The sequence below is a fragment of the Artemia sp. Qi Xiang Cuo genome, chromosome 4, assembly GCF_049724085.1.
Source record: "Artemia sp. Qi Xiang Cuo chromosome 4, ASM4972408v1, whole genome shotgun sequence".
In the NCBI taxonomy this organism is placed as follows: Eukaryota; Metazoa; Arthropoda; class Branchiopoda; order Anostraca; family Artemiidae; genus Artemia; species Artemia sp. Qi Xiang Cuo.
The window spans coordinates 27,459,862-27,473,071 of NC_142797.1; the positions used below are offsets into that span (position 1 = coordinate 27,459,862).

At 37.3% G+C, this 13,210-nt stretch overlaps 1 protein-coding gene across 1 annotated transcript in view; it reads right to left on the reverse strand.

Moving 5' to 3' along the window:
• Mrgn1 (Mahogunin ring finger 1) overlaps positions 1 to 10,373 on the reverse strand; it is a 139,008-nt gene extending 128,635 nt beyond the window's left edge. Inside the window, exons 1-2 of the mRNA XM_089087835.1 lie at positions 10,289 to 10,373; positions 4,648 to 4,766 (exon numbers count right to left, since the gene is read on the reverse strand). Coding sequence (XP_088943961.1) covers positions 4,648 to 4,766; positions 10,289 to 10,373 — 204 coding nt within the window. The remainder of the gene's footprint in view (positions 1 to 4,647; positions 4,767 to 10,288) is intronic.
• Between the last annotated feature and the right edge of the window lie 2,837 nt (positions 10,374 to 13,210).

The window sequence follows — 13,210 nt, forward strand, 5'->3', positions numbered from 1 at the left end:
CTTATTTGGACCTTTAACATGACGAGAAAATCATCTAAGGAACATTTTTGAATTTTTGATAGTTTATAAGTAATTATTATTTCTATTCAACTATAAACTGAGTTATTCCCTTCCCACACTTATTAACTAGATTAAAAAAGCAGCAAAGAAAGGTAGGAAACAAGATAAACTGCGCGTTTTCAATAAGATGCACCATTCATTTTACCAAAACAAGTTTTACCAAAACCAAAAAGTCCGGTACTTGAATTTTTATGATGTATTTAAGAACATTTTAGCATGTAGTTACTCAAGTTGGCATTTAAAAAGAGAATTCATTCCTCAATGAATTTATTGACCATTATCATTTTTATCATTTCTCATTTTGATGTGTTGACCATTATTTTTAAAGAATTTTTTCAAAACATATAAGCTAAGATTCATCTATATGCTTCATCTGGAAAAGAATCTCAAAAGATTAAAAAAGCCGAGTTAATCTATTCTGTTTCTGAATGTCTCAATCAAACAGTTACATAATATCTAAGAGAACTAATATTTTCGCCTTGTAGAAAAACAATTCGGAAACGTACCATATTTATCTATAATAAGAGCTCTTCATATATCCCAAAACCATGTCTACCTAGTTTCAAATGGCATTTGCTATAAAATGAAAACACTTGCATTTTCTTCATCTGTTCTTTTCAGATCTTTTGTTACAATTAATAGGATATTTTTTTTTCGTGCTCACATCATTAAATCTATTTAATCTATTACCTGGACGCCAACAAAATATGGTAAAATGTGATAGCAAAGCACATTTTCTCATTCAATGACTAAAATTCGCAGTTAGAAGCTAACTCATGTTCACTACAAACGAGTTATAAAAGGTACTGACAATTCGCAAATAAATTTTTACTTGTGGACAACTCGAATCTTAATCTCAGCTCATGACATCTCAGCTGTCGATATAGCCAGCAAAAGAACATCAAAAAAGAACATAGCCGGAATTCCCTTTCGAATGTGGCACAGCTTCCAAGGGTAGAACAGCTGGAGAAGCTGATGACCCGCTATCGATTAGATATAATGGTCTTCTTGGAAGTGTTATGGCTGGGAAACAGAAAGCAACTGCTTAGCGGTGAAAACACCTTAATCTTCAGTGGCCATGAAACAAGACGTGAAACTAGAGTGGCCAGTCATTCCAAACCAGTGACAAAATCACTGATTAGCTGGAAAACCGTGAGTAACGCTTGATTCCACTGGAAGCATGTCAAAATGACTCAGGTTGCGTGCTTTCCAACCACTTATGATGCCAAAGATGATCAGAAAGAGATTTTCTACAATGGATTGAACTCTTTCCTCAAAGATATACCCAGGTCTGACATCTTCTATGTCAAGGGGGATTCATACAAGAACGATGGCAACAATGGAAATTGTCATGTCGAAATCCTGGGCAACCATGGGGCTGGAAAACGCAATGCACATAGAGAGTTACAAGTAGAAATGGATCAGTCCAACGGATTTTATTGGTGGCACTCTCTTCGCCCTCAAAGATAGCGACAAGTAATCCCGAAGTTCACCTGAAAAACGTTCGAAAAACCAGATCGACCATTTTCAGATAAGTGAAAAGTGGCAGACATTGCTGTGCGACGTACGCGCATTTGAATGCCCTAACATCTTCTCTTACCATAGCTTTATGGTTGCCAAAATCAGAGTTAAGCTGACAGCTCCATGACAAGTGTAGACAGCAGGGCAACGTCCCTTCCGTCTGTAACAAACTCAACGATCGAGAAATCGGCTTGCGGTTTGTACAAAAGCTTACCAACAGGTCCGAAGCCCTTGGTCAACTGACGGATTAAGACCAGGAGAAAGCTTTGACGGTTATCACACAAACCTACAATGGTGTCGCCAATAAAACACTTGGTCTCAAAAAGTCGCTGAAAGAACATGGATCTCCACCGAGTCCTGGAATTTGAGTTAAGAAAGAGCCAGCAAGAAAAAATCACTTGTCAATACTCATTCAACTAATGCTTGACAATCCCTCGAACTGGAGTATGCTTTGCTTGATAAGCCTATCAAGGAAAGTGTCCGTGCTGACAATCGTCGTAGCACTGGACTGAAAGCTGAAGAGGCTGAAGAAGCTGGTACTAAAAGCGGCTAAAAAGCTAAAGTCCGGCAAGTCCCAAAGGAAAAATCAGATTACACCCGAGATGATAAATTGCTCTGTAGCTGCATGTATAACTGCGTGGACAACGCCCTTTGCGATAATCTGGGAAACAGAACAAATTCTTAAAGACTATAAGAGAAGCACACTGGTAAAAATATTCAAAAAAGGTGATGCTGCAAAGTGCAAAAACTGGAGAGGTATCAGTATCACCGTAGTCTTAATACTTGGTAGAGTATTAGCGACTATCCTGCTTAGTAGGATTCAACCAGCATTAAATGATCATCTTTGTGAGAAGCAGCACGGATTATGGACGAACCGTTCGTGCACTGACCTCATATTCAACTTTGAGAATGCTCTTAGAAGAAGTAAATGAATGGCGAAATAAGCCGTACTTGATCTACATAGACTTCAAGAAATCTTTTGACTCTGCAGATCATCGAGCCCTTTGGAAGGTCCTCCAATGCCACAGGATCACCGATCAGCTCCCCGAGTCGTCTAAGCTTTCCACAAAGACACAGAATACTGCGTGGAGACATGAGATGGGAAAACCTGTTGCTTCCGTATCTTGACAGGGGTGAAGCAAGGTGTGTGTTATCACCACTGTCATTCATCCTCATCGCCGACTACATTATTTCAGACCTGCGACGGCCATGAACCCAGTTAGAAAATAAGAGACTCAGAGATATTGGCTTTGCAGATTATGTCTCCTAGATACCTGCAAGAAAAAGCAATATCTCAACCAAGCCAAAGCCGCTGCCAGACCTTTCGTCTTCAAAATCAATACAAACAAAACAAAAAATATGACCAACACTGGATCTCCGTTTCGCTTACGCTATGCAAACCCGATCAATGAGCAATTCGTGGAGTTGAAGTATTTAGGGAGCATCATCCACAAAACCCGCTCCTGCCGCAGAGAAGTGAAGCTCAGAATCCGCCAAGCAAATACATCTTTCAGGCAACTGACCCACATTCAGTGAAGCTTGCAGAAGTCTCTCCAACTGAAGCTGACCCTGTTCAACAGCTACGTCCTCTCAACGCGTTGCCATGGTTCCAAAACCTGGCACTTACATAAACAGCTGAAAAAGGCAACTCCTAGCGTTCAAAATTATGTGTTTAAGGTACATTCTAAATATCCATTGCCCCCCCCCCCAAAGAAAAAAAATGAATGCTACTCTATGACAAGAGATATCTCAGACACTGATTACTGGTTTTCAAGTATCAGAAGTGGAGATACCTTGGGCATGTGATTCGTTTGTCCAAAACTCGACTGCCAAAGGTCATCCTCCAGTGGCAGCCACGCGATAACAGGAAGAAGACGCCCTGAAAACACCTTAAAAAGCACCTATTGAACCGATGCCTCTAATCTCAATGTCTCGTTTCAACCTCAATGGAAGGATGTCTCAGCAGCCTCAGCAATAAGGAATGACTCGCAACTCATCTTGGATGCCCTAAGCGCCTGTGGAGACACAAGAAGATCAAAGATCTATAGACTAAACAAGAATGCATAAGGGTCAATGCACTCATCAACTTAATGAAAGAACAGCCAGAATTTCAAAACAAATAAGATTTACAAAAACAAAAATAAACACATTAGTAAAACAAACTAAACATCCCATTTGATCCTTACTCGTGAACACATCACTCAAAAATGAAATTTCTTGGGATAGGGCTTTGGACCATATAGTCCCAGAAAATTCCCCGTCCCAGGGATCTCATTGCTCAATATAGTCCCAGGGGTTTCATTATTCAGCTGCTTTGTAGCCTTTTGTTTATAATCTTCAATAATTTGGTTCAATAATAGTACTTGGGGTTGAATATTCATGATAGTTTCATTATCATGAGCGTTTTAATTCAGCAGCAAGACAAATTAATATAAAAAACTTTCTTTGCGTGTTCAGGAAAAATTGTGAAAACCAGAAAAAGTTCGGTGCCACATTTGCGACGGCCTAAGGCCCAAGCTGCTGAGAAAAGAGAGCGATGGGGGGAGGGGGAGTAAAAAACTATTTAAGCTAGAAACGCATTTTTTTTTATTTATTTCCTTTTTCGCAGAACAATCTCGCAGCCTTGAGCATTGCTGTAGAATATATAATTCCCAAAACTTATCCGTCAGATGTGAAGGGAAACAAACTATTCCAAAGGACCACACCCCCGAGGAAGGTAGTGGTACAAGGACCACACTATATGAGCAAAGGGAGGACTACCTTTGAGGCCTAATCTGCCAAGTAAAGCGTGACGGTAAAAAGCCTACCAACGCACCCCCCCCCCCAAAAAAAAAATAATAGGAAGAAAATGAAAATATCCCCATAATTTCTTACACTTTCCATATAATTTGCCTATTTCTACTTTTTTTTATGTTGCCCCCATCTAAAAAAAAAAAAATCTTACGCAGACGCCTGCATCATATATAAATTTGAAAATGGGAAAATTACACTTACAATGCTTAAAAAAACGAATATATAGAACATCAAACTATTCAATATTTATATTCATAATAAAAAAAAACTTACGGGAACTGCTTTTCCGCCAATAAAATTCAGATCACCATTATCACCAAAAAGATACGATTCCTGCTGTTGTGAGTCAAATCTCTCACCGCCAAGGATGAAATAGTCACTGAAGAAGTTGCCTACAAGAAAAAGTTACAAATACACTATTGAAAATTCTCAGAACTTGTGATTCATAAGCTCATTAACTTTCGCTTTTTTGTGTTAGCTTACTTGTATTAGGTTTATGATATTTAACTGTCTTAGGGTTAATTAGGTTTAAGACAGAAGTGGTCTGTTTAGCCAATGTTTTATTATTGCTCGAGCCAGACAGTAATCATGCCTGTTGGTGAAAAAAAAGTTTATAAATGACCCGTAATCTAAGACCACATCGGTGCCACAGAAGCTGAAAATTGAAATAGAAATTGGGTTTGAAAGGCGTCTCTTAACACTAATTCGGTCCAAGTATTTTCCATTTGTCTATGTCTTATCTTTAGTCAGATTCAGCAAATAGAAAAAAACGTCTAGGCTTCTTGAACGTTTTATCATTTCTTAATTTCAAAACAAATCCATCTTCAGTCTTTCTTCTGACTGGCCAATTATAAAAATGATGCTGGAAAGCTGAACAAAGCCAAACTCACCAGAATACGCCAGAGATAAATTATAGCACATCGAAGATACCTTGAATGGCGCAGGCGTGGCTCGAAGCAATCAGGTGAGGAAGAAGGATATCCCTCATATAAACGACTTCTGGATCATATTAAACGATTTTATTATGTTATTACTTAAAAAAAACTTCTTCCATAAAATAAGTTTTTCAACGAAAAGCAAAGAACTCCATTAAACCAAAAATTAGCAAAAATAAAATAAAATAATCTACCAAGCGTAAAACTACCACAAATCAGCATCGATAAATAAATGAAACCCAAAACGAACAGAAATTACAATAAATAACAGATTCAAACTCAAAACGAGCAGAAATTAACATGATTAGGGCTAAAGACCCCTATGCCATCACTAGGCCAGAACATAATTTGCCCTTTACTGAAAAAATATAAATATTTTTACTTTTATAACTTTAATAAATCAAACAATATTAACATTTTGATTACTAAATATCAGTCTATGTATATTAAACTGACAATGCACATTTATTTGTATTTTTTTTTTCAATAATGTGCAAATTACTGGCCTTGGGATGGCATAGGGGTTTTGAGCCCTATTCATGTTAATTTCTGCTCGTTTTGAGTTTGAATCGGTTATTTATTGCAATTTCTGTTCGTTTCGGGTTGCATTTAATTATTTATGCTGATTTGTGGTAGTTTCACGCTTGGTAGATTATTTTATTTTGTTTTTGCTCATTTTTGGTTTAATAGGGTTCTTTACTTTTCTTTGAAAAACTCATTTTGTCGAAAAAAGTTTTTTTAATTCATTTCTATTCGTTTTATATTGACACAGTCTTTTCAGGGAAGAAGAAATTAATACTTTAAACCTTTTCGTTTTTTAAGACTTTATAGTTTGGCCTACTATTTGTATGCTGGGGAAACCTTTTCAGCAATTTTCAACAACATACACCCTTTTAAAAATCTGGAGAAAATAGTAGTGTTTAATTTAGTTTCATACCTCCTCTAGTTGACCTGAAATGGAAAACTTGATACCATTCGCATAAAAAAATCTGTTTACTTTCTTTGATCTTGGATACACTTACGCTATTTTGATTTGGTTAAATTTTAAGAGCAAAAGTAGCCCCGAAAGTTTGAACATAATACCCTCAGTCGTTCTTGGGGTACTGTTGATATGCCTTATTGAGAATTAGCATTAACACAGTGCATTTTGATTTAATCTAAAGGCAACATTTAGTTTATAAGCATAATTGGAAAATGTGAGGGTGGGCGTGGGAGGGGGACTAGGTGCCCTCCAATCATTTTCGACTATTTGCCCTTTTTAGCCCTTTCTATTTTCAATCGAATCAGCCCTTTTCAAAGTTCCTAAGACAACTCCTTCGATACGAAGTGCCCTGTTCTAAACAAAAAAAAAGAAAAAAAAATAATAATATTGTACCCACATTGATGTTTACTATAAAAATGTCAAGCCTTCCACAAACTTTCGACTATTGAAAAGAGCACTAGGCCTTTCAATTTCCAATCGAATGAGCCCTTTTTGAGTTTCTACAACAACCCTTTCTATAAACACCTTATATACCCCAAGGGCATAAATTACACCCCTTGCCCTCAGGGCTGTTAGGGGGTTGTCATCCTCAAAGGCCTAATTTCCAGAACTTTCAACTACGTTAAACAAAATGGCTATCTCAAAATTTTGATTGGATGTGTTTTGAGAAATAGTGGGGGTGAAAGGGGCGTTAGTTGCTCTCCAATCACTTTCAACTATTAAAAAAAACCAATAGCCCTTTTAATTTCCAATCGAATGAACCCTTTTGAAGTTTCTACGACAACGCTTTCAATAAAACCTTATATGCCCCCAGGGCATAACTTACAACCCTTACCCAGAGGGCTGGGAAAGGGGGGGGGGGATTGTCATCCTCAAAGACCTAATTTCCAGAACTTTCAACTATGTTGGAGAAAATTGCTATCTCAAAATTTTGATTGGATGTGTTTGGGGAAATGGTGGGCGTGAGAGGGGGGTTAGTTGCCCTCCAATCACTTCTGACTATTAAAAGGGCACTGATCCTTTCAATTTCCAATCGAATGAGCCCTTCTTGAAGTTTCTACGACAACACTTTCTATAAGAACCTTATATGCCCCAGGGCATATCTTACAAGCCTTGTCCTGAGGGTTGTGGAGGGCTGTTATCCTCAATGACCTAATTTACGGACGTTTCAACTACGTTGAACAAGATAGCTATCTAAAAGTTTTGATTGGATGTGTTTGGTTAAATGGTGAGTGTGAGAGGGGTGTTAGTTGCCTTCCAATCACTTTCGACTATTAAAAAGGGTTCTAGCCGTTTTAATTTCCAATCGAATGATTCCTTTTTGAATTTTCTAGGACAGCGCTTTCTATAATAAAAAAAAAACTTATATACACCAAGGGCATAACTTACAACCCTTGCCCAAAGGCCTGTGTGGGAAGTGTCATCCTCAAAAGCATAATTTTCAGACTTTTTAAATACGTCGAACAAAATGGCTATCTCAAAATTTTGATTGGATGAGTTTGGATAAAATGTGGGCGTGAGAGGGGTGTTAGTTGCCTTCCAATCACTTTCGACAATTAAAAAGGGCACTAGCCGTTTCAATTTCCAATCGAATGATCCCTTTTTGACGTTTCTACGACAGCGCTTTCTATAATTAAATAAAACATATATACACCAAGGGCATAAGTTACATCCCTTGCCCTGAGGGCTATGGGGGAAGTGTCATCCTCAAAAACATAATTCTCAGACTTTTTAAATACGTCGAACAAAATGGCTATCTCAAAATTTTGATTGGATGTGTTTGGGGAAATGGTAGGTGTGAGAGAGGTATTAGTTGTCCTCCAATCACTTTCGACTAATAAAAAGGGCACGCGCCCTTCTAATTTCCAATCGAATGAGCCCGTTTTAAAGTTCCTACAACATCACTATCTAAAAAAACCTTACATGCCTCCAGGGTATAACTTACAGCCCTTGCCCCGAGGGCTCTGAGGGGGGTTATCATCCTCAAAGACCTAATTTCTAAAACTATTAAATACGTTGAATAAAATGGCTGTCTAAAAATTTTGATTGGATGTGTTTTGGGAAAAGGTGGGCGTGAGAGGGGGGTTAGTTGCCCTTATATCACTTTCGACTATTAAAAAGGGCACTAGCACTTTGGATTTCTAATCGAATGAGTCCTTTTCAAGTTTCTACGAAAAAGCTTTCAATAAAAACCTTATATGTTCCCAGTGCATATTTTACAACCCTTATCCTGAGGGCTGTGGGGGGAGTGTTATCCTTGAAGATATAATTTCCGGACCTTTCAACTACTTTGAATAAAATGGCTATCTCAAAGTTTTGATTGGATGTGTTTTGATAAATGGTGGTCGTGAAAGGGGTGTTAGTTGCCTTCCAATCACTTTCGACTACTAACAAAGACACTAGCCATTTCGATTTCCAATCAAATGAGCCCTTTTTGAAGTTTCTACGGCAACACTTTCTAAAAAAAAAAACCTTAAATGCCCCCAGGGCATAACTTATAACTCTTGCCCTGAGGGCTGTGGAGGATTGTCATCCTCAAAGACCTAATTTCCAGAACTTTCAACTACGTTGAACAAAATGGCTATCTCAAAACTTTGATTGTATGTGTTTGGGGAAATGGTGGGCGTGAGAGGGGGTTAGTTGCCCTCCAATCACTTTCGACTATTAAAAAGTGCACTAGCCCTTTGAATTTCCAATCGAACGAGCCTTTTTTCAGGTTTCTACGACAACACTTTCAATAAAAACCTTATATGCCCCCAGGGTATAACTTATAACCCTTGTCCTGAGGGATCTGAAGGGGTTATCATCCTCAAAGACCTAATTTCCAGAACTTTCAACGACGCTGAACAAAATGACAATCTCAATATTTTGATTGGATGTGTTTGGGGAAATGATGGATGGAAGGGGTGTTAGTTGCATTTCAATCACTTTCGACTATTAAAAAGGGCATGCGCCCTTCTAATTTCCATTGGAATTAGCCTTTTTTGAAGTTTCTACAACATCACTATCTAAAAAAAAACCTTACATGCCTCCAGGGCATAACTTACAACCCTTGCCCCGAGGGCTCTGAGGGGGTTATCATCCTCAAAGACCTAATTTCTAAAACTTTTAAATATTTTGAACAAAATGGCTATCTAAAAATTTCATTGGATGTGTTTGGGGAAAAGGTGGGCGCGAGAGGGGGGCTATTTGCCCTTATATCACTTTCGACTATTAAAAAGGGCACTAGCCCTTTGGATTTCTAATCGAATGAGCCCTTTTCAAGTTTCTACAAAAAAGCTTTCAATAAAAACCTTATATACTCCCAGGGCATATTTTACAACCCTTATCCTGAGGGCTGTGGGGGGATTGTCATCCTCAAAGATATAATTTCTGGACCTGTCAACTACTTTGAATAAAATGGCTATCTCAAAATTTTGATTGGATGTGCTTGGATAAATGGTGGGCGTGAAAGGGGTGTTAGTTGCCTTCCAATCACTTTCGACTATTAACAAGGAAACTAGCCATTTCAATTTCCAATCAAATGAGCCCTTTTTGAAGTTTCTACGGCAATGCTTTCTATAAAAAAAAACCTTATATGCCTCCAGGGCATAACACAACCCTTGTCCTGAGGGCTGTGGGGGGGGGGGGGTTTGTCAGCCTCAAATACCTAATTTCCAGAACTTTCAACTACGTTGAACAAAATGGCTATCTCAAAACTTAGATTGGATGTGTTTGGGGAAAGGGTGGGCGTGAGAGGGGGGTTAATTGCCTTCCAATCACTTATTGTGCCAACATCGTTCTTTACTTAGGCAGCGCTATTGCGCTGCCTATGATTACGTAGAAGTTCATAGTCAATTATGTTTTACTGTGTTTGTCTTTCCACTGTCTTTAGGAATTTCGAGTCGTCTTTCCCAATAATAATCTAAGTTTAATTTAAACGACTCGGCTTGTCTTTGACTGGGAGCTACGACTGAAACTGTGTAGTGCCAAAATAAGTTTTTTCTTTCTTTCTTACCTGGAAGTTTGACAATCTCAAAGTCATTCCAAGACAAGAAAAAACGAATCGGACTGCTTCTCACCGAAATGAGCGCCCAGAACATTGGTGAGGCTAAAATACATGATTGTTACAACTCAGGAAAAGACTGGGGCTGCATTACCACCACCTCCTTCTGATTACCCTGGATCGTCGGAAGCTCATGCAACATATACGTTCCAAAGACCAAAGTCTATTCTGGTTATTACGCTAGGTAACACTCAATTTGCATCTGTCCGGTATTACATCAGATTCAATGTAGTTTCTGGTACAGAATTCGAATCCACCTTTATACATTTTGTAACATGTGTGGTGTTCATGTGTTAAAGATGCTAGTAGTAAGGGTGTATGCACTTTGACGATTACATTGACGGTTACAAGAATATACAGTGCAAAGGTTTGACGACTACAAGAATATACAGTGTAAGGGTTTGACTTTCACAAGTGATTGCGTAATATGCCTTACCATGGGTCAATCACCTATTACTACGAACGATACATGCCTTACCAGACGGGTTTTCTGATGTAACACTCATTTTTTTGGGGTCAGTCGGTTAGAGAGAGCGACGGTTAGTCCATATGGTAACTTGATTTGTTGGTTTTTTAAAAAACTTGGCAAGGTATAATGTACTCAAGCAAAAAACCCTTTATAATGTTCATACACTGCATTCCAATTTTCATTATGTTTTAACACATTGTCTATAGTACACTACATATTATTAACTTTGAAAGCAATGAATTCGTCAATTTTCAATGTGAGTACACTTTCATTTTTTATTTCCCAAAAAAAACATAAAAAAAAAACCTTTTACTAGTAAATTCAAATTTCAGGGGGGGGGGCTTAGCCCCTGACAAAGAACCACAAACAAGCACTAGGATAGTAAAAACGCGTACCAAGGGGGTAAAATATAAACTAAACATACACACAACAGGTGAACTTGACCGAGCCATCCATTTTGAAACATATTAGAGTCATAAAGTAATATAAAAAAAACCATAAAAGGAACTACCTTCAAGTCATTGTAAACCTAAACCAAATAAATATGAGGGCAAAAGCTCCCCAGACTTTAGGACAGAGCAGTAACAATTAACACCAAATAAAAAGAGGAAATATCATTGACTAGTTATTAGTTTTATAAAGACATGTAGACAGAAGCGCCACGCGTGATTATTCAAAATGTAATTACCTCAGAGAAAAAACAAATAAAACCCACGGATAAAAATACAATTAGATTAGCTGCATCTAAGCAACAATTTTTTGCCCGTGAACTCAAACTAGAAAAAAAAAACAGACGCGTGATAAATTTGAACTATTAGAAATAAACTCGCAAAGTGAGTTAAAAGCAATAGTAAGATTATCAAAAATGCATAAAATATAAAATCTTATATAATAAAATAAAATGAAAATAAAGTATAGCAAAATCATAATCCAAAGCGCACATCAGGAACCAATAATAGGTGAACCAACTTAAACGAATTGCAAGCCCCATATTGACAGAGTTGACCAGCCGCGAGAATAAATAAATAACTTCGCCATGAGTAAGAAGAGGAAAACACCCATGTTTATGAAAATTTCCAAAACAAGAGTTCCAACAAATATATCCCTCCTTGTCTCGTGACTGGAGATCCAAACTGTATCTTTTTTAACAATTTTTAAGAAAACGAAAATCATAATGAAATTTGTGCGAACAAAAATTTCTGTTTTTTGAACTTTCACTTAATTTTCCCAAAAAAGAATAATTTGAATGAAAGAGATAGGATTTTACAGCCAGGTACGCAAGCATTTGGAAGCATTACAACCAGAAGGAAGATTCTCCTGATTGGCTAGTCGCGAAGAGGTAAGCTCATTATGACGAGCGGAGTAGCAGTCGAAAGATCGCTACTTCTTACCGGGTTAAGATACAGAATATTTAACTCTTCGAAACCTGAACAAACAAAAGGAAAATATTACTGATGTTTTGCCAATGTTAAAATGTAAAAGCCAGCCGCGATTATTAATAATTTTACACCCCATTAGTCCAAGTGCAGCGATTGATTTGACCACGGCCTGCTCCATAATATGTGTTTCGTAATATCATAATTATCAGAATGTTATTCACGAAAACTTTACAGTGCCGCAAAATAGTCTTCCCAAAGTCCAAAATATAGTAAATTAATTGAGTTATATATAAGTTTTAACTGAAACTAACAGAGATACATCAAGTATATATATATATCGAAGTCTAATAAATCGAAGAATCTACTCGTCATTTATATGGTATAATTAAGTAGTGTTTTATTTACAAAGTACTATTGCCTTTTCTTATAAAAGCTACAATAGGCTATATATAAAACGGCTATAGCTATAATAGGCCAATTATCTCTTGACCTTAACAATATGGAAATAATATCCTGGTTTGAATAAACATTGGGTTAAAAAGACCTCACAAGAAAAAAACAACTCAAGTATAATAAAGGGTTTTAAAACAAGCCTCTACAAAAACAAACCGATGAAGTAAATAAAATTTTTAGTAATATTTAGCAGTAAGATGAAGGAAGGTAAAGAAATTAATAATAGGAGCACCTTTAAGCCATTATGCACATCACGCCTTAATGAGCAATTAAATTTTTGCATTTAAACGAGAGGAGGGCACAATTTTACCTATTAATAATTTATCCAGCAAAATGTAAAAAGGTTGTTGTTTTTTTTCATGCTAAATTATGTAATCTTTTCAAAGAAGTGAATTCGTGCTACTACCCCCCTTCGGACACAGAACTAAGGTGGAACGAATCCACATCTATGCAAGAAACGGACGGCACTCAACAGCAGTCTGAATTTGGAAAAATGAGTATTTTCACCTCTAGCTTCTACCTATTTCTATCCAACTTTTTTTTGTTTGTTTTTTTTAAACTTTCTGAGGGAGG